General features: G+C 40.7%; 1 protein-coding gene across 2 annotated transcripts in view; it reads right to left on the reverse strand.

Moving 5' to 3' along the window:
* The window catches only part of PDSS2 (decaprenyl diphosphate synthase subunit 2), a 235,226-nt gene that overhangs the window by 69,992 nt on the left and 142,157 nt on the right, over window positions 1-23,077 (reverse strand). For both annotated transcript variants that reach the window (XM_040350191.1, XM_040350192.1), the window contains one exon: window positions 9,322-9,520. In XM_040350191.1, the coding sequence (XP_040206125.1) occupies window positions 9,322-9,520 (199 nt within the window). The remainder of the gene's footprint in view (window positions 1-9,321; window positions 9,521-23,077) is intronic.

Raw genomic sequence — 23,077 nt, forward strand, 5'->3', positions numbered from 1 at the left:
CCGCCCTGTCAGCTGCCAGCTCAGCGGGGATTTTACGGAGGATCCCCGCTGAGCAAAGCGGACACACGGAGCGGATCTTAGAATAAAAAATATATATAATGTTTGGGGGCTCTAATAAGAGGGAATTAGAGGGAAGGAGATGGCAGTGAAAACACTAGGGAAGCTCCATTAGAATTGCTGAATTGCTGGTTTACTTGTCATGCCAACGGCCACCACAAGATGGCGCCAGATCACAGAAGGAAGCTTAGGCCTGCAGAGGGCCGCAAAGCCACGGTCTCAATTACCAGCCGGCGTGGCAGGGGAGGTGGGGCCGCACGGAGACACAGGATGGGGTATCCTGTGTCTCAGTGCGCCCCCACCTCCCCTGCCGCGGCTTTGCAGCCTTCTGCAGGCCTAAGCTTCCCTGGGCACCAGGTCGTGAATTCTAGTCGCAATTGCGACCAGGCGCCCGGATTTTGTCGAACCCTGCAATAGAGAATATATTCAGTTCCTCTAATCTATTCTCATAGCTGAGCTCCTCCATGCCTCTTATCAGTTAGTTGCCCTTCTATGCACTTTCTCCATTTTTCCAATGGTCAGTTTATGTGTCTCCGTGACCCTGACGCTATTTCTGCTGCAATACATAACCATATTACTTGTATCCTCTCTGTTTTATGAAGATCTAAAGTACTGTGCGTCCATTTAAAAAAAAAATTATAATCCTTTCCTCTATCCCTAATTCACTTCCTCTTGCATTTCCCTCCAATCTCAATTACAAAAAAGCGCATTGCCTCATCTACTGAACGCGGCAAAACGCTTGCTCCCAAAATGCTGGCTGGACTACATCTATGACCCAGGGCAAATGTCCTCTCCAGTTTAGATCTGGCATTGCTGGAGTTGGCAGAACCATCCCTTAGAACTCGTATTCAGCCAGGACAATAGGGGGGCCGGGATTCGCTTCTTGTCGAGATGGGACTCCCCCCATTTCTATAAACATTTCCTCCTACAGGAAGACGGGCTTGGTGTGGGTGTGAATATTCCCTGCAAGATTTAAGGTATATTCCGGTTTTCTCTTTTTACCCCTCTCTTTCCTTTTTCGAACAATGCATACGTTTCTTGTTTTGTGGAATTTGGTTTCTGTACTAAATAATAATGCAGTGGCTAGACATATAGCTCCAGAGTTTTGTCACTTCCGTGGAGGCCACCTCTCGAGGGTGGTGCTGTTTCTCCCCTCCGGTATTTTAAATCCGCCACAGGGTGGCCCCAGAGTAGGTGTGTGTTGGGGTGTTTAGTTGGAGGCAATTTGTGCCCCCCACCCCCAGCCAGCTGGGTTCATTTAGCATTTTCTTGGAATAGCCCTGGTATTACCTAGGAGGATCACGTGACCGCAGAGCAGCAGTGAGGAAAGGTATTAAGAATCATAATTAAAAAAAAAAAAAAAAAAAACACACAGTACTTCATAAAGCAGAGAGGATACAAAAAAGGGGGTATTTGACTTTACAACCACTTTCATTTTTATTTATTGTTTTCGTTCTAAATACCATTGCTGGTTTTAAAACTCCCAAAGAACAAACAAAAATTAAAAAAAAAAAATAGCAGCAATGAAAATGTACCCATGTACCCATGCAAAAGTGTCTACATCTGAGAGAGGTCAATCATTTGCATAACCATCGTTATTCCGGTTCACTTACTTATTTTCATTGCTCTTAGCAATTCATACGATGTGGAGCCCACAAAATCGAATAGGTTACCCGCCACCAAGAAAGATCACAATTGTAATCATTGTAATTAACTTTGACTTAAAAGAGACGTATCAAAAATGTATACATTCATCAACACTGCAAAACAAGAATTATGGTAAATTCACTGTTGATAGGTTTACTTTTGACCATAAAATATGGCCGGTATAAAGCTCGAGTTGGTATACTGTATCTATTAAATCTACTACTTCTATTTTATTTTGTACATTATTCATAAGTTATTAACATAAAAAGACAGCAATTTTAATTAACTTTGGACTAAATATTTAGCAAGCTAAAGTGCAACAAGAGCAGAGCAATTAGAAGAATTATGAACATGTTATTTGTGTTATTTAAAAATCAAAGTGCTACCTAAGGCAATTATTTTTTATCCTCTTAATATCTACACTAAAAATGCCTCGGGGAAAATAATTGACTTTGCTAATTTTACCACTGACAATTATGAAATAGCTTTGCTTTTCATTATGGCTTTGGATATTCACAACTAATTGCCAGCCCCAAGAGGGGAAACTGCAAGAAGTGAATCAGGGAGAGCAAGATAAAAGGACATAGTAGCTTATTAGTACTAGAAATGTAACTTTGAACTATGCTTCTCAGGGAGGAGGAAGTGATAAGAGAAACACATTTACATTGCCTTGGGCTATCCAAAAAAAGAAAATCCTTGTGTTAAAGGAGTTCTATGGGGTCACCCTAATCCTACGTAAATGCCCTTTTTATTCACGTAAAACGTCGGTCACACAACACTTCAGTTCTGAGTCTTCACTCTTTTGTCAGACAACAGCGCAAGAGGAATGACAAGGACCAGCTGACACAGCCACATGTGTAGCAATTGGTACTGGTGAGGAACCAGGGACCTGGTGGTGGACTATGGAGTATATCTTGCTCAGAAGGCAGAAAAATAAAGCATTAATATTTACCCAGGGGTGTGCTTTAAACAGTAAAAAAATAATTAAAAGAAATTATAATGTTGCTCTTTCCCAAACATGTCAATTTAATATTGTATGTATTCTAGACCTTGTGGGTAAAAATGTATGTTTATACCCCAACAAGAGAACATATATCATTTTTGGTCAATATAGTTTATGATGAAAATCCTTAGCCTTTGGATGTAAAACTCTGGTCTGGTCACGTGATCTCTCCAGAGGCCATCTTCATGGGCGAGAAGAGGGTGCCTACAACAGCTGGGTAGTGACATCACCCATAGGCTTACTATGGGGCATATGTTGTCAGCTGATCCTACAAATGACCCCCCCCCCCAGTTCAATTCTACTTTAAAGCAAGCCTGTACTGACCTCTGTCACCAGGGGGAGGTCTGGCAGCCTTAGGCCTGGGGGGCAAGTCCAGGCAAGTGGCCCATTAAACCACCAAAGCAGCTCACCATCCATGCCCACCTGTTTTTTGAATGCATGGGCATGGGCTGTGCTATATGTGGCTTTGAGGGACATGTTGGCGTTTTGTGGGTTGTGTGTTTTTTACTGTGCGTTTTGCAGCATTTGCCACTCATTTTTTTATATGGCAAAATGTGTGTTTGCTTCTGTGTTTGGTGTGTTGTTAATAATTAATGGCACTGAAAGCGCAACTAGTAATTTTAGGTGTATAAAGGTGACCATACACTATACAATCTGATTGTACAATCTCCTTTAGATTTACCAAATTAATATAATAGGAGAAAACACCTATCTAGCCAATTGCTCTGTATCCAATCAGGCAGGCCCTTACACTACATAATTGATGGCAGACCTAAAGGAGATTGTACAATCAGATTGTATAGTGTATGGTCACCTTTATACACCTGAAATTACTAGTTGTACTTTCAGTGCCATTAATTGTTAACAACACACCAAACACAGAAGCAAACGCAGAAAAAACGAATGGCAAATGCTCCAAAATGCACAGTAAAAAACAAGCAACCCACAAAACGCCAACATGCCCCATAAGCCACATATAGCACAGCCCATGCAGGTGGATGGGCTGCCCTAAGTGTGATGAGTGAAATAGCTCCAAAATGGCTCTTGGCTTATGCTAAAGCAGTAATATACTATGAACATATAGATATTTCTGGAAATATAAGGGATATCAGTATTTATTTTACAAAAAAAATAAAGAAATTGCCTTTTTGACAAACAATCCCATGGTAGATATGTCACCTGTGGATCTTCATAAATATTACATAGAGAAACAGATTTGCAAATAAAATAAAAAAAAATGACAAATATTCCAGTTACTAGTGATGATTTTCCATACCCAGTTTAACAAATGGCTCTTAACATGTACCTACTGATTATAGGATATGCAAATTGAATACCTGAAAACAAACAAACAAAAAAAACTAAAAAGGTAGCAATATAACCTAATCAAATCAGGAAAAAAAAAAAAAAAAAAAGATTCTGTGTCCCTTAATGAATGATAAAGAACAACATGTAATTAGATGCAGGAGCAAAAAAAGACATTATTATTGTTACAAATCACACACAGGCTGCATAATATTCTAATATAGATTTTCCTTACATACCTTTAAATTTTGTTGTCCCTTAGTGACTGTAAAAGATTCAGGCCCAGAGACAGCAAAGCAACCCCAATTATACCATTAAACTCTTCCAGCATAGGTAACAGCTCTAAGGTTTTTCTAATAAAGTGACCTATGCCATTCCTCTTGCTCAACTATCTTGAGCTCTACACTTTGTAATCTGACTGTACAAACACTTGTAGATGTACCAATAACAAAGCACACAATGTTATACAAGGGCCAATCTGACTAGATAGAAACTGAACAGTAAGTTTAGGTATGTAACGTGTATAGTGGGCTTAATTAACAGTACCTGAGTACAAATACTGTTATAAGCTTCTTGTTGCTCCCTCTCTCCAGTGACAGTTCTCTAGCAATCCCTAGATGGCAGCAGTGAGACTCTAAAAACGGAATTTACCTTTAGAAAACCTGTCTGTGTTTAATTGGCCTGGGTGAAATGGCATCATACCAGAATGTGCCAAGACAATGTGTGCTGGCAAATCAGTTTGCAGTCCAAGTTATGAAATAATTGTGTGCTGAAAGCATCCTACCAAAACTTTATAAGCATTGTTACCAATGTAGAAAAAAAAATGTCTGTGTACAACATACACCTTTTTTATATGATTTAATTGAAAGACCAATTAAACCCTTTTTATTTAATACGGTATTGTAACCAGGTTGCATATACAGTAATAAATATGGGGTTCTTTTTTACACTATGTGCTGCTGCAAGTATTCAACCCAAAAGTAAACATTTACTATATTGCAGCTTACAATATAAGTCTGGCTGCCGTACAGTACTTTAAAACAAGATTTTTACTGGGCTTTAAAGCATATCTAAACCCAAGAACAAAAATGTATATTATTGGAGCTTACCTGACCTTAGATGCCGTGACCCCATTAGTGGTCTCTTTTCACACTTGTTTTTCCCTTTATTTTAACCTGAAGATCCTACCATTAACATACCCCCTGTCCGAGAATGACAACTGTAATAAGCAGTGATATCACCTATGTCATCTTGGGACTACATAACTGATAACCAAAAGGCAGAAAACGAAAGTTATCAGCTCACAAGATTTCTGGTTCAATGAACAGCTACTTTTTTTGTGTTTGTCTAATAGATTTAATACAACTCTTTTAATTGTATATTTAACAGCACAAAAGGGAGAAAATAAGACAAATGTATTGGAGTTTCAAATCAACATATTTAAGTTAGCGGTTAGTGGTGAAAAACAAGCTGCGTGCAAATGGGCACAGATATACAGTTAGAGCCGGTTCACACAGGGGCAACACGACTTCCAGCACAACTTTGGGAGGCAATTTGGACACGACTTGAGTATGAATCATCAGGCAACTTACAAGGCAACTTCAAGTCGCCTCCAGGACAGTACACGGCAACTTCAAGTCGCCTCCAGGACAGGAGGCTTTCCAGTGGCCAATCAAACAACAATCAGCTCTGTGGAAGGGAGGGGGGGAGGGAGGCGTTTGCCTGAGAAATGTATGTTCTCTTCCTGTATTGTTGCTTCAGTTAAGACAGTGATCAGACTTCTGAGGCAACTTCCATTGAAATCAATGGGTACAAGTTGCCTAGAAGTCAGATTGAAGTAGTACAGGAACCTTTTCTGAAGTCGGAGCGACTTCAGTAGTGTGTATTAAGACGGCTCTCATTCACTTCCATTGATTTTCTCAACCACACGACTTGGGACGACTTGGGGCAACTTGAAGTCGGATCCCAGGTCGCCCCTCTGTGAACCGGCTCTAAATTACACCCTGAAGAAATAAAAAATAAATAAATGCAGCGCTTAATATAAAACATGAAAAGATATATATTACACCTGTGAAGATCTTAGTAAGCGTCCATATATAAATGGAACTGAAATATGGTATTGAAATCATTTGTGAAAGACAAAGTCCAATGATAAGGTGATCCAAGTAGAGCTTTATCTGATCCTTCACAATAAAGTATATCCTGCAGTTTCGTGCCTCCACCAAATAGTAGAGATGAACACTCACCAAAATATATTGCCGTCTATGAAATAGAACAGCCAAATGCACTCAATACTGTTGTGTAACTCCAATATGGACTGTAAAGTTGTTTCTCTCTCCAATCATTAATCTCATGATTCCATCCAGGTATATATATACAGCATTAACATGCAATTCGAACAACCAGCAACAAATACTCATACTGTAGTATTTATTGGTGACTCAAATTGCAAATAACATAATAAAAACAAATAAAAACGAATAAAAATACAGTACCCATATATGGCTAAAACCTATGCCACTGATATCACTTACATCTGCCAATCTGGTAAAGAGTGGCGGCAGGACCTCAGGCAGATAACCTTGCTCTGCAACTGTTTTGCCCGACATCCTTAGGAGCTTGTACAGTACATTTTTATAATGTTATTTGCAATTTGAGTCACCAATAAATGCATTATGAGTATTTTCTCTAATGGATATTGAAGGAGTAGAGTAGTAAATCCCTGGAAGGAGTTTCACAACAGTAATTGAGTGCATTTGGCTATTCTATTTTATAGATAGAAATATATTTGGTGAGTGTACAAAGTACTTGTGGTGAAGGATCAAATAAAGCTCTACATCAGGGATATGCAATTAGCGGACCTCCAGATGTTGCAGAACTACAATTCCCATGAGGCATAGCAAGACTCTGACAGCCACAAGCATGAACCCAGAGGCAGAGACATGATGGGACTTGTAGTTTTGCAACAGCTGGAGGTCCGCTAATTGCTTATCCCTGCTCTACATGGATAACTATCATTGGGCTTTGTTTTTCACAGATGATTTGAATACAGGACACAGACTGGATAGTCATAGACTCTGGTTTATAGGCTGGTGCCTTCAGGCGATTGGACACTGGCAAAGCTTTGATGGACACGCCCCTAGAGCGTAGCCATATAACCCTACCCCACTCCGTGAGTCCTCCGTTTTTTAGCAAGCAACGCAGAGTAACACAGGAATAGAGGGGAGGGTGTCCTGTACTGTACTGTAAGGTATGTAACTTACAGGTAAGTCAAAATTCCTCTATATTGTTCATGCAGTACAGGACTCAGGCTAGATATTCACAGACCCTGGAACATCTCCAAGCAATGAATAGGGAAAAATGGGCCACAACAAGGCAAAAAAATCTGTGCCAACAGGCACAGCAATATTAAGGATCAACAGACCCAACTCAGAGTTCTGCTGCAAGAACCTTGCTGCCAAAAGCTAAATCTGCAGACATTACACCTAGTAGAACTTGGCAAAGGTATGAACTGAAGATCAGGTAGCGGCCTTGCTAGGCTGGACAACAGAGGCTTGATGTCACAATGCCCAGGAATCACTCAAGATATGGGGAGTGAACACTTATGAGTGTTGGAGGTGTCTTATCCTTTGGAGCTCTTGAGATTTTTTTAGCAAGCTCTTGAGATGAGATGTTATTAATTTGCCAATAGTGGATTTTGAAGCAGGATGTCCTTTGCTAGGCCTTGACAACAAGATAAAGAGAAATTCCCTCTTTTCTTACATAAAGCTGAGCTTTTAGATAAACCCTAATAACTCTAACAGCAGCCAGACAATGAGGAGCAATCTCTTTGGGGTACTTACTGCACGAGGAGAGAAGGACTTTGTCTTTATTGAGGTGTAAACTGGATACCACCTTAGGTGGAAAAGTGGGTCTCAGGTGCAAGACTACTTGGTATTTGTGAAGGATCAGGAATGGCTCCTAATAAAAGAGAAGTGCTATTTCAGAGATATGTCTGACTAACATGATGGTCACGAGAAAGCCATCATCCAAACAGAGTTCCCTGATGGGTTCAAAGGGGATGGCAGAATTAGTGACTGGGGCCTTGAGACAGAGGGTCTGGCCTGATGGAAAAAGCCCAGGATTGTCTTCTAGAAGTTTGTGTATACCTGTGTACTAAAGTAGTCGTGGCACGATTTGCATTGGAGGAATGGCATATATGAACTGGAACAGGGTTTTGGAAATTTATAGAGCATCCTATGCCAAGTGTTAGAGGATATTTGATCCTGGCTACAAACAGGCGTAACGTGTTGTAACTGAAGCCCAGGATGTCCACATAGGATTCCCTATTTCTGACATAGCAGATTGAAGATGTCAAGATGAACAACCCATTACCCTTGGTCCAGGCGGTGACAGTTGAGGTAATTTGCATTCAATTTTTCAGTAGTACAACGTGAACAGGAGATGATGTCCCCAGATGATGTCTTCTTAGACAAAACGTGTCAGATCGAGCCCTGCTGATGCCATTGCGTTGTGAACATTGATGTTTTTGCATCAAGCGCTCATGTTATCCTTCTAAATTTGAGTGTTCCTATTTTTATTAAGTACACTAATTATGTACACTAATTTTGTACTTTATGGTCACAACCATTGCATAATATCTACTGTATCTATTTACGATGACATCAATTTTGATCACACCAGTTATTGGTCACACATTTCAAATTCTGTAGTTATACAGAGTTTTTTCACTGCAAATATGTTATAATCACCTGTTTGCATTTTGTCTATTGCTGTGCTGGCTGCTGTTTAGGTGTCAGTGCGATATATATTTTTTTATAATTCTGCAGTGTGAACAGCAGAGAAGACTGGACAGTGTTTATCCAACCATGCATGGATCATGGGTAATGGACATTCAGGGACAGATGTAAAAATCATGGATTTTACAAACTGTCTGTGAATTTACTGACAGTTGGCAACCCTGCTTCTATTATTGAGTTAGAAGACAGTAAGGACTTGATTGAAAAATCTTAAGTAAAATAATAAGTAAAGCAAATGATTTCTCCATAAGAAAAAGGCAGTCCATTACCTAAGAAAATTAGCAAAAACTGAGGTCTTGTGTAGTGAAGTAGCGCCACAGGGGTATGTTCCAGTGGGTGTGTCCAGCACAGCTTTGCCAGTGTCCAATCACCTGAAGTTACCGGTCTATAACCCAGGGTCTATGAATATACATCTTGTGTTCTGTACTGTATGATTATAATAAATGGATTAAACTTTCTGACATTACAGGAACATGTTCACCAACATATATTGATGTGGTTTTACTATACCTTTGTGTTCTGTAGCTGTGCTAATCCAGTGCAAGCATTTGCTAGTAGGAAATCTCCACTTAGTATAGCCATTTTATTCCCAAACTGCATGTCCTTAAGGGGACCGTCACAACTCTTTAGCTCCTCAATATTAACAATCCCACGGTGGACTAGGAAAGCTGTGTTTATCAGTTCTGTAATTTCAGCCAGATTCCGTTGGCTTTAAAGAAAAAGAAAAAGAAATTAAATCAAACAACATAAATGATAATACATTTTAAAAATAACCCTTTATTAGTATACATCAAAAAAAAAATCCAATACAATCAAACACCTTGTATTTGTTATACTGTGGCAAGAAAACAATACAAATCTTCGGTTAGATTTTGTTTTCCAAAGAAATACCAAGCTTATGCTCAAGCTGAAAGACCAGACATCTGTAGTAGGATAGAATACATGCTGTAGTGCAATGTATGTGACAAATATTTATTTCTAAAAGTGACTTGCTATGATAGAAACATGACTTGGGAACCTTTCATAAAATTCTAGTTGCCTGGATGTCATACTGACCCTCTGATTTCACAGTCACTGACCCAGAATAAGCCTGAAAAGTGACTTGTTGGGACTGGTTTTGGATCTGTGACTTGTAGTTTCTGAAGCTACAGGCAACCAGGAGATTAGATGGAGATGGAGACCAGATGGAAGCAATGGCACCAAATGTATCTTTTGTGTTGTTTTGTAAACAAAACAATGCATATCAAATAATAATGTTACATTTATATACATTAGGGGCAGTACTGTGCAGGCAGATGGAGAACAAAATGTTTTTTTTCTAAATAAAAAACACAGACACAAACAACATAATGGGCAAATGCTGGAATCTTTCCATGTGATACTGCAGTGTTAATGTTATTAACCACTTGCCACATGTAAGAATCTACTTTTTTTTTTGCTAGAAAATTACTTAGAATCCCCAAACATCACATATATATTTTTTTTAGCAGAGACCATACAGAATAAAATGGTGGGTGTTGCCATTTGTTATGTCTCACTGTATTTGTGCAGAGGTTTTTCAAACACATTTTTTGGGATTAAAAAACAATCACTTTCAGGAATTAATAAAAAATCCTACTAAAGTTAGCCCAATTTTGTTGTATAATGTGTGAAGATGATGTTACGTTGAGTAAATAGATACCCAACATGTCATGCCTAAAAACTGTGTCTGCCCCTGGAATGGAGGGAAACTACAGTGCTTAACATTCTCCATAGGTGATGCTTTAAACCTCTTTACAGGTTACCAGCTTTGAGTTGCACAGGAGGTCTGGTGCTATAATTATTGCTCTCGCTCTGACGTTCACAACAATATCTCGCATGTGTGGTGCAATCACCGTTTACATATATGTGCAGGAGTAAGGTATGCATCCACATTTGCACATAAGCGCAGGGGGCAATTACATTTTTTTGTATTCGTTATTTTATACACATTTTTTATCAGTTTTTTTTAGCCTTTTAGTAACAACTTTATTGCTATCACAAGGGATAAACAACATTCCTTGCACCAGGTCCTCCTTATTACCTGGCTACTGGTGGCCAGGTAAACAAAGGGGCAAAACCGGTCTTGACGAACTACTCGTCGCTCCCGGTTTCCAGGGTTACAGAGAGAGGGGAAAAACATCAGTTCCTCTCTCTCTGTACAGGGCAGCCATCACAATAAGATGGGAGAGCCCAGGAGAGGAGGCGGCAGGGGGGGTGGGTTTGACCCCCTTCCGTCACCCGCAGAAGTGATCTAGTGGCTCATTTGTGAAAGGGGGGGTGGGACCAGTGAACCCAATGCTGGCCATACACACTTCGAGTTTATGTTCAAATAGGCAAACAATCAAATATCCATAACTTCCCTTCTGATTTATTTGGACTCGCTGCAAATCAAATTTGCTCAAACGAAGTCAATCGGCCAGGGTGGAAAATTATCAATTAGATGATTTGCTTATTAATTCAGTTTGCAATAGATAAAAATGGCACTGGAGGAGGTGTGTACTAATAAACAATGTAAAAAAAAGGTCCATATGCCTTAAAAGAGAAGTTCGGGAATATAAAAAATAAGGGATAAATCATTCTCGCCTAGATGGCTGCAGCACCAATCTCAGCTGTCCCCCACTCCTACCCCTAGAAGTGAGTAATCAAACAATGTTGATCTCACACTTTTTCTCCTCCGCTTTAAGCAGACAGCAGTGATGGTCAGTCACCGGCTCTCTCCTCTGCCCCTCCAGCACTCATTTGAGCACTGGGCTGTGGAGGGGGCAGAAGGGCTGGCTCAGGCTCATAGCAAAATGCTGAGACAGCTGCCACTCCAGACTTCTAGGTGGATCCAGACTGTAAAGTCAGGATCATTCCCAAGTCTGAAATGCCTGGGTGACATCAGCCTTCAGCCGAACTGCAGTCCTGTGATCCATAGGAGAAGTAGGGCTAAAATAGCTATGGCTATACCTCTCCTTTAAAATCCATAATAGCCTGTTGCTTTCACAGCAGAATGTGGTAGTAACCAAATAGAATGAAGCAAACTTTTACAATCTGGAAAAGGAACACAAGGGGGCACCAACTAAGTGCAGTATTAAAACACAAGTTTATAAAAAAGCCATTCGACAACTCACGTGTAAAAGGAAAAAGGCAGGCATGCCTGATTTATTTGCAGTCTAATGGTATGCATAAGTCAGATTCTCTGACTATACTGATGTTTCTGCTTTTACCGCGCTCAAAAGATCATAGGAAATTGCGACTGGAAGTAGCAGGGGGGTGTGGAACGAATCCCGAAGTGACATCGCCAAAGAGCTGCAGAAACTGGTGTTATGCGTTTCAAAGCTTCCGCTTCTTTACCAAACCTTCATCATGGAGATAACGATCTATGGGCAGGGTAAGTCTGCAGGGGACAGCTCTGGAGAGGAAAGCATTACTGCACAAACTGCTTTTTACTATTTTTAGAGCTGCTTTGGGACTATATAAACAAGTTTAAAGTGGAGTTGGTTCTTTAGGGCTTGGTTTAGGTAACGTTTAAGAGTTAAAATTAAGGTTTAAGAAAAAAAGATTACCTTAACACAAATAAAAAAATACCTTGTAAAAACGTTATTGTGTAAATTTAATTTTAGGCCTCATGCACACAGGATGTTTTGCTAACTCTTCTAGACTCCTTTCCTCTTAGCAGCAGCATTATGGCAGAAAACAACACTTGACGTTTGTAAACTCGTTTAACGCAATTAGGTGTGTCAAGTGCTTGGGCGTTCATTTAAATGGCGAGAATAATCTTTAAACTCCTCTAAATGCTTATGTCAGCATGAACACACATGCTAACATGTATTTGGCAGAGGCCAGGGGTTGCCTCCTAACATTTGGAGTATGTCTGTGTACCAGGTTCTTCTGGGTCAGTTTGAAAGAATGAGAACCACTGGCTTCTTCTCTTGCTCTATTTTGCAGGGCAGTCAAAGCACAATTTTGTACTAGAAGACAAGTCCTGGTGCCCCCTTGGTGATTGATGTAGGCTGCAGATATGGTATTGTTTGATTGGATGTCCCTGAAAAAGAGGGGTGCAGAGCATTTTTTGATTGCTTTGAGCTTCAAGGTGATAATGTGAATCCTGGCTTCCTCTGGTGGCCATGTTTCTTGGCGTGTAAAGGCCTAGAACATTCCTCCACCACCAGAGAGACTGGCATCCGTTATCACCTTCCAGTGATATGTTGTCAGGGCTAGGTTGGAAATCCATCAAGCGAGGGAGTGAGATAGGTAAACTGTGACAGACGCCCAACTCCTTGGAATAAGGGTGGCCCTTAATTAGGGACTGGGTTAGGGGAAGACTTGGTGGATTTTGTGTTACAAGTCTTGCACCAAAGGAAGAGCTAAATTTTGCCTTGGAAATTGAAGCCTGGTTGAGTGTTACGGTGCTTTGCATTTTGTGCAGGCAGAAGCCCCTGAGGAGGGGACTTTGAGTTTTTTGCTCTGGAAGAACCTCTTTTCCTCTTGTAACATCTTTAAGGTTCCGTCATTTTTTTTTAAGTCAGCAGTGTTTCCCAGAAGACAGTGGGGGTGGGGAGGGGGTGACATCACAGGCTGGATTCCTCACGGGATTAGACCCGGAAGTGGTGCAAATACCTGTCTCAGACAGGTATCTGCACCCCCCACCCCCCTCAAGGTGCCAAATGTGTCACCGGAGGGGGGGGAGGGATCCAAAAAGCAGAGGTTCACTTTTTGTGTGAACCTCCGCTTTAACAAATTTGTCAAGTGCCTCACCAGAGACATCCTTCTTCAAATGGCAAACGCCCAATGCATCGGTTATAGGCAAGATTCTGAGCATATGATTGGATATTAGAACCATTTTGAAGATCTGAGCTGTCAATTGTGTAGAGCATCAACACAAAAGAGCAAGACAGATTGTAATTGCTCAGTTAAGGTTCAGTCCTGGAGCACATGATTACATTGGTTGTTTATTGATCAAGTCCAATAAATTGTGATCTGGCCAAGGAAAATAGCAGCAATAGCTGGTTGCAGAGCTAGACCTGCAAGACCAAAATAAGCCCAAGGGTGTCTTAAACTTTCTGTCAGTAGATTACGATACAGTAAGATTTTTGTTTAAGACTGAGACCACAGTCTACTACTGGAACAGACCACTTTTTAGTGAACTCATTTTCTACTAGAGAACTCAGCAATGATTTCTGGGGGGTGAAAATCTCTTCTGGATTTACCCAAGCATCATACACTATATTGTCCCTTTTATTTTTTCATTAACAGGGAATATATTTTTTTAGATTTAGCAGATCTCTCTGTTACCAAAGGGGCATAGCAAGACAGAGGAGAATCAAGTGCAACAATGCAGAGGCTTTGGCACACAGCAGAAGTTAGCATATAAACAATGGTAAGCATATTGCGTGAAGCCACAACATCGGGTGTATATGTCCTTCCAGGTCCTTTTATTTCCATCCTTGTCTGCCCAGTACTGGACAAGCTCTGAGCGCAGAGGCTGAACAGCGGCACTAGAGGTCTAGCCCTAGAGACACGTTTTCTATACACATCAAACTTCCTATCTATTGATTAACTCTACATAGCCCCTGGCTCCATGTGGTGAGCGCTTCTCTTCTATACAGTGTTGGATTGGGCGGCCTGACCACCTTCAGTGATGTCAAGTGCCATTACCAAGCGATCCAATGTATTTGCTGGATGACCATATAAGTCAAACTGTTTATGTTTAAATGTAGACTTTTTTGTACTAATTTTATACCTTGTCTGGTGCAGTATGATCATTTGCAAAATCCTATTTATCAGTGTCACAAAAACAGACAAAAATTAAAGATCACTAAAATGTGATTATATATTGTGCCCATCTATTCTGAAACTAGTGCAACTATCCTGTTCTTAAACTATTAAAACTATCTTGTATCTGGTCACATACAGTATAATTAAAACAAAAGTATAAAGATAAATGTGAAAGAAGCAATCAATGATAACAATTTAAGAGTGCAGTTTTTCTTTGTACTTTTTTTTTCTTGACTAAATTCTATTTAAGTGCCTTTTTCTGCGATCTTTAAATATAAACTTGGGCTAACTTTACAAAGTTACTATAAATCATGAATACATGACCTGGATCGTGATGCCAGTCAACTCCCAAAAGGACTAATCATATTTTTGCCCTTTCTACCTAATCAAATCCCAAAGGATTGATTAGTCGGACCATTCCGCGGGCAGTCTGGCACTAACCCCCAAGAGAGGTCTGACCTAATGTTGTCTTATTTACTTTAACCTGGTGTTTAGAATCATAATGAAGACAATTTTTGGGCATTTTACAACATTTAAAAGGAGAAAAATATTTACAGATAAAAATATTCCTAAGTAAGATCACTTGACCCACAGAGTTTATATAGTTTATATGGTTAGACTTGTTGAGCAAAGCGATTAATAATAAGCTTCAATAGAAGGCTACTGCTAAACAGGCATTAGGTTCTATTACCTAAGGGCTCATGCACACAGTTGCAAAAAAAAGCTGCATTCAGATTCATAAAAGTTCACACATAAGTTTTTTTTGCACAGATCTGAATGCAGCTGTCCATACACATAGCAGCATTGAAGTCTGTAATCTGGAGCTGCATTCAGCGGTGTTGCAGTTGAATCCAAAAATCTATGTCTAAATGATGAGTATTTTGAAGTTACGTGTGTATGCATGTAAATTCATGTAAAAACACATGCACAAGAATGTGTGCATAAATGTATTCTAGTGCTATATATTTGGAAAAAAATAAAATGTAAACAAAAAAAAAAAACAGAAAACGATATCTTGTCCCCAGAACCCTGGTGGTCCAGTTTAGGCCCTTGCATTTTGCTGATGTGTTCTAATCCTGATACTGCTATCCTGATAACACAAAAAATGGCCAAGCATAGGTCCCAGGCACAACTAATAGCTGCTGTAGAGCAGCAATTAGAATTGTAAGACACTGCACATACCAAGTATTTGAGTTGTGTTCAGAAGGCAGAAGCGTGGGAGAAGGTGTACAGACATCTCATGTCATACTGTGACATCCTCAGTTCCAGGGACATGGAAAGAGAACGTAAGGCATATTACTGCCTGTAGACATGTTTTAGAGATACCGAACAAGTTTAGCACACAGTGGGGACACGTGTGTTAATAAGTCTCTGTCTAAATGTCTTTTCTGAGTATTTATGTATCGCATGTCTAAGCCGAGCAGTTATCCTGGGTTCATTTGTCAGGCTGCCTGATAGCACTGTTGTGTTGTGCAGGCAACCCTACTATGTATACTTTTCGGTTTGACACACACCAAAAGTTTTCTTTCACCGATTCTATTGCCGATCTCAATATCACATTAATTTGTTCAAACATGATCTTTCCTTGGAGGAAGTTTAGGTCTTGCAACAAGGTCCTAATATTATCAAACACATAACATTGATAAATTTGAAGTCATTAAAGACCTTCAATTATTTCATAGGTTACTTTTGAAAACCATATATGGTCCTAAAACGACCCCATTAGACCCCAGCAGGAAGCAATGGACAACAATGAACCCCTTGACCTCAATCGATAGAAATTACCTGGACTCCTTCCTTTCGAAAACTCATGCAACTCCAGTAACAAAATCATCCCTAAAGAAAATATCTAATATATCTGCATTTCTCAAACTCACAAGCAGAGACAGTCAAGTTTTAAAAATAAATTCTCATCATGATAATGTATCATTAGGTGAAAGACAGGCTTTAATCGACTTTACAAATATAATGGAAATTCCAGTAAAATCGTACGATAAAGGAGGAAATACAGTAAATACAGTAATCATTGCTAATGACCACTATATACGAATGTGTATGAACATTCTTCGCAATCGCTATCCCTACCTCCTATATCAAAAAATGTAATGACAGTTTCTATGAGTTGGTTGATTTAGCCTATCTAAACAACATGATTCCCAAACAAATATGGGAATTTATTCGCACTACATACTCCTACCTTCTACGCCCTCCCAAAAGAATACATAAGAACAAAAAAAATCCACCAGGACGACACATATTATATCGGGGAATGGCTCATTGACTGAGAATATGAGTCGTTACATTGATGAGTACCTCAGACCCAATTATATTACAGACACCCCACATCTACTTCAAATTATTGATGGGCTCCACATCCCCGAACATGCTTTGCTAGTTTTTGTGGATATAGAAGCCCTTTATTGTTCAACGCCACATGATAAGGGGATCTACGTCATCAAACATCTGTTTCAGCAAACAAATCAAACTGAATAGAGACTTAATGAGTTCATAGTTACGGCATTAGAGTTCATACTTACTCATAATGCCTTTTTGTTTCAGGGCTCACACTTCCTCCAGGTGCAGGGGGTAGATATGGGGGACCTGCTGTGCACCCTTGTATGCCAACCTGTACCTGGGGGCGTGTGAGCGTAACTTTTCATCATCTGATGATCTTTTGGAGTTTTCTGGCCATATTCATTTATGGTACAGATTTATAGATGATATTTTGTTGGTGTGGGATGGGCCAATTGAGACTCCCCCACCTCTGTTTAATGGCAATGCATTCTTATGAGTTTAATTTAACATTCACAATGAATTATAGTTTAACCTCTATTGTTTTCTTGGACATTACCATATCCAAAAATCTGGATGGGACACTTTCAAATGGTCTCTTCGGAGCACAGCGGGGAACAACATCCTTCATTTCTCCAGTTTCTATCCAAGACCCCTTGTGAACTCTATTCCTTATAGCCAATATCTCTACGTATCCGTAGAAATTGCTCCAGTGACAGTTCTTTCAAGACTAAACCAGATTCTTTATGTTATAGATTACTGGCTAGGGGCTATGCAAAAACCTGCCTTAGAAATTAAAAGTTGACAACACCACCCATGTTATAACCCGCTATTGTTGCCAGCACTCACAGGTCAGAAGGATTATGGACAATTATTGGCATCTTTTGAGTATGGACCCAGATATTGGCCCTTTTGTCTGAGACAAACCAGCCATTTCATAAAGGGGGGCTAAATCCATTGATGATCAATTTTACAAAGACTGGCATGCTGATTGCACACCTATGGGCTGGGTTTATATTCCTCTCAGGAAGAGAGCTCAGGGCTCAGACTTGGAGACAGCACTGCCCGGCAGACAAGGAGTCTGGCCAAGGAGGTTGGGAGGGTCCCAGTAGAAGATGGCTTCAGGAGCAAGAGACAGAAGGTCTCGGAGTCTAAGGCTGTAGGTGGTAGCCTGTGCATGCACGTCTGTAGCAGGCAGACGTGGCCAACGACCAAACAGCACAAAGCTGACAGTGGAGACTGCAGGTGGCAGTTTGAACCCTGGGTAAGCTAGGAGAGAGCTTGACCTAAGCATACAGGTCTGAGAAACAGACCTATGACCTAGGCGTGAGGCCTGAAGCAGCTGTATCGACAGTAGGTAAGCCAGGAGGCTGAATAACCATGAAAGGTGTGTTTATACAGTGATGGTGGAACCCCCTGCAAGGGAAGATTACGGTTTGTTTGAACTTTTTTTTTTACTTTGAAAAAAAAGTGGGCTGCCATGCCCTTAAAATGCAGTCTGGACTGACACGTGTTTCTTCAAATCGCATACGCCACTTGAGCTGAATCACCCAGATATCTTACAATGCGCACTGATAAATATATGCCAATTGTAAAACAGCTGGTGTGGTCTACCTTATGACCTGTGAGTTTGGCTGCTTTTATGTGGGGAAAACTATTCAGGAATTCTGGAATCAAGCATTTCTTCACATTTTAAGCATAAAGTCTTGTAATTCTGACTTGCCGGGGGGCCGCCATGTTACACTTGTACATAATGTAGGTTCCCCCGTATTCAGTTCCTCATTTTAGACATAAATTTTCTCCAATGTGAACTAAGTTAAGATTTATCAATTGTGGGCTATACACTCCACTAGGCATGAATGAAGCTACCAACTTTAAGCCTTTCTTGGAGGGTTTTGTTTCAGGGGCTGGGAGAAATTAATTTGTTCTGTTTATATGCTGTGATGTTGTAATTCCTTGCGCACTTCGTGCACAACAGGGTCTTTACTATGTTTGGGAGGTTGTTGCTGTGATTGTTATGTCAAATTGGACAAAGAATTTAATTTGTTTTTGTAAGATGTGATCATTATTCATTGTTAAAACAACTGCCTGGGTTCATATACAATAACTTCAAGGATATATCTGTTTTGCATTATACCGCTATGTCAGTGTATATATGTATGTAATTATGCTTATAATGTTATGTTTATTTAACTGTATTTGTAGATTCTCAGCTGTTGTCCATTCAATGTGGTCGTTATTGTAACATCTTGGTTGCTCTTGCTGCCCCAGTGATCATCCTCCTGGCGCACGTTGTCCATTTATGTGCTTTTAGCACTAAGTGGCAGTCTTTTTATATCCGGGTTCACTCGATCTGGCTGCATTCCCTTCTTTCCAGGTGTTGCTTGGCAACTCAGGTGCTTGGTTTGCTTGCCATCAGCGTTGTCATATGCACGTTGGCAGGTGGGGCTGCGTCACGTGCCACTCACCCGGGGACCAGGGTGGAACGCACAACGGTATGGCAGAAGTACACTGCAGCCATGGATTGTATCCCCCTGGTTGCTAGTATAAAAGAAGCGTCAGTGCTCCTGTGCCCCATCCATCTGCTGGATCTAGGTGATAGGATGCACGGCGTCCTCCAACGGAGTGAACTGAACCTCTCCATCTTTTTGAACCTGGTAAATATCAAAGCTATTTTATCTATCAAATTAATCTTTTTTTATGTCATCTTCCCTCCCTTGGGCACAAATGCATGGTTTAATTACGTCCCCTTAGGATTTATTTATGTCATAGGCATTTTTTTTTAATATTATGTTATTCCATTGCCATTTTTCAAAGCATTAGCATGTATTGCTTTGATAGAACTTAGCTTTTCTGAAACTCGTCGGCTGTTTGTGGGCACTTGCCATGGTGATCTTATCGCAGTAGTCCAGGGACCTCTCTGGAACTGTATATTTGCTGTTTTCTAATTTTTTATGTTGACATATATGCTTACTAGCCACCATTGCTGTTCTTTTTTAACCCATTGTTAAATAAATTTGTATACATTTTATATACCTTTTTCTTTTGGTTTATGTTAAGGGGGTGTTTTCTACATTGCTCAACCATACCACAACTCTTTTTGAAGTTGATGTATGGTTTGTCCGAGGACTCGTGGAATCACTAATAAAGTAAGGCATCTAATCCCATAAAGAAATATTAAATTTAGAGCAAAGAAGGTAAAGGGATATTTGGCGGTGCATGGGGTATGGCGGTAATGATGAGAAAGAACAAGTTTGTAAGAAAATACACATTTTTTTTTTATTAAATATAAATAAGTAAAAATAGAAGTCAATCAATTTTGAGATGAGTGGTGGTCATTGAAACATATAATTCTGGTTTGAACAACACATGGAGATTGCACGTTCCCTACATGTTTCGCTTCTTCGGGGGAAAACAAAATCCATGCAAAAATGTTTGTAACTAAACAACAAAATAATACATAGCATTAGCCATGTACAACATATGAAAATACAGTGTATACATATATAGGTGTAATACATATCTGACTGGAGGCCGAGGAATATTCCAAAGGGGGAAAGGCAAACAGGTAACGCTTACCAACCACAGACCACAGAGTCAGGCGCTCAACAGCTCCCTGGGACAAGTATGGAGAGGTGGACCCTGGAGGGGTCGACACCAAGTTCCAAACAATGTCACAAATAGATGCTAGGTAAGCAAACCATGCGGCTAAGACTGAGAAAAACAGAGAACAAAAAACAAAAAAATGAAAAACATCGAAAAAATGAATAAAAAATGAATAAGTGGAGAAACCATAAGGTTAAATGAATTAACCCAAGGTTAAAATTACATACAGAGTAACAAAGCGAATACTTACGAAGAACAGTAAGTTATTTAAAGGACAGAAAAAGGACGACGCCCATCACAGCGCCAAAAAATGGTCCTCAATAATAAATTGGCTGCCAGCGTTCCTCCCTGATGGCAGAAATTTACAGGGATGTAGTGTCAGTTTAAATATATGGAATGGGATATTAGTTTAAATATGCAAAATGTAAAAATAGAAAAAGTAATGTTATAGAGAAATTGAACAATGCAGAGAGAAGTCGGTTAAAGTATATCTCAAAGTCGACCAATGGTCTCCATAAAAAATAAATAGATAGAGTGAGCCTGGTAATGTAGCAACAAGCTAAACAACAGCGTTCTATATGGACTGTCAGGGTTAAATATACAGGGAAAAGAGCACAAAGAGCAGGGATAAGTCATGTTAGGTATGGACGTCGGAAACGTCCGAACAGCGTCGTATTTTACGTTGTTTGCGTAAGTCGTCCGTGAATAGGGCTGGGCGTAGGTTACGTTCACGTCGACTAAGCATTGAGCGGGCGTAATTTACTTTGAAAATTCGACGTGATACTGCGCATGCGCCGTTCGTTCGGCCATGCATCTACATGGAGTGACGCTTAATTTAAATACAATACGCCCACTACCTGCCTATTTTGAAATACGCGCGTTTACGCCGGCCCGTTTACGCTACGCCGCCGTAACTTAGGACGCACGTGCTTTGTGAATACAGCACTTGCCTCTCTAAGTTGCGGCGGCGTAGCGTAAATAAGATACGCTACGCCCGCACATAGTTACGCCGCCCTACGTGAATCTAGGCCTGTATTTTTAGCTAGAAAATTACTTGGACCCCCAAACACACACACACACACACATTATATATATATATATATATATTAGCAGAGACCCTAGAGAATAAAATGGCAGTTGTTGCAATATTTTATTTTACAGTGTGTTTGCGCAGCAGTCTTTCAGACACAATATTGTGGGAAAAAATACACATAAAAAATAAGCTAAACCGTAAAGTTAGCCCAATTTTTTGTATAATGTGAAAGATGATGGTGTGCTGCGAGAATCGTGATCTTTATTCCAAAAAATTGTGATTCTCATTTCAGACAGAATAGTGCAGCTCTACTGTATTGTAGGCATCTAACATTTTACTTACCCTCAAAAAATTAGTACCAATAGTACACAAAACTTTGACAATGCCATAATAACTGAAATGCTTTGTATAATGTTTTCACATGATATTCTTGGTTTAAATCACATCTTGGCCACTATATGCCTGTTCAACATATTTTTTTTCCTACCACAGTGCTTCGGAAGCTTTCCCATTGCTAACCCTAAGGCCCCTTTCACACTTGCGGACCGTATGTTTGCTTTTTCATCCATCCGTGTGTGGATAAAAAAGGGACATACATTGGTCCCTATGAGATCGCATCCGCATTCCTCCGATTCTGCAGACGGAGGAAAACCCTATTTTTCCTTCAGTCTGCGGGTCGGATGAACAAGGCCAGACGGTCTGTGTTCATCTGATCCCCCCATAGGGGAGAGCGAAGAAAACACAGGGCGGTCCCTGCACTGTCATCCGTCGGCTCAGCGAGGATCAACGGAGCAATCCCCGCTGAGCAAACGGAGGTTCACGGGACAGATCATTACTGATCCGCCCCCTTTTGAAAGGGCCCTAATGCAAGTCTACATATGACTGCAAGCACTACAAGTTAATACTAGGGTTGTCCCGATACCACTTTTTTAGGACCGAGTACAAGTACCGATACTTTTTTTCAAGTAGTCGCCGATACCGAATACCGATACTTTAAATGTGTCCCCAAATGCAGCCATGTCCCCCCACAGATGCAGCCATGTCCCTCTAGCCATGTCCCTCACATATGCAGCCATGTCCCTCTAGCCATGTCCCTCACATATGCAGCCATGTCCCTCTAGCCATGTCCCTCACATATGCAGCCATGTCCCTCTAGCCATGTCCCTAACATATGCAGCCATGTCCCTCCAGCCATGTCCCTCCAGCCATGTCCCTCTAGCCATGTCCCTCCAGCCATGTCCCTCTAGCCATGTCCCTCTAGCCATGTCCCTCCAGCCATGTCCCTCCAGCCATCCAGCCATGTCCATCCAGCCATGTCCCTCCAGCCATCCAGCCATGTCCCTCCAGCCATGTAGCCATGTCCCTCCAGCCATGTCCCTCTAGCCATGTCCCTCCAGCCATCCAGCCATGTCCCTCCAGCCATGTCCCTCCAGCCATGTCCCTCCAGCCATGTCCCTCTAGCCATGTCCCTCCAGCCATGTCCATCCAGCCATGTCCCTCCAGCCATGTCCCTCCAGCCATCCAGCCATGTCCCTCCAGCCATGTCCCTCCAGC

Source organism: Rana temporaria, chromosome 4 (assembly GCF_905171775.1).
Source record: "Rana temporaria chromosome 4, aRanTem1.1, whole genome shotgun sequence".
NCBI lineage: Eukaryota > Metazoa > Chordata > Amphibia > Anura > Ranidae > Rana > Rana temporaria.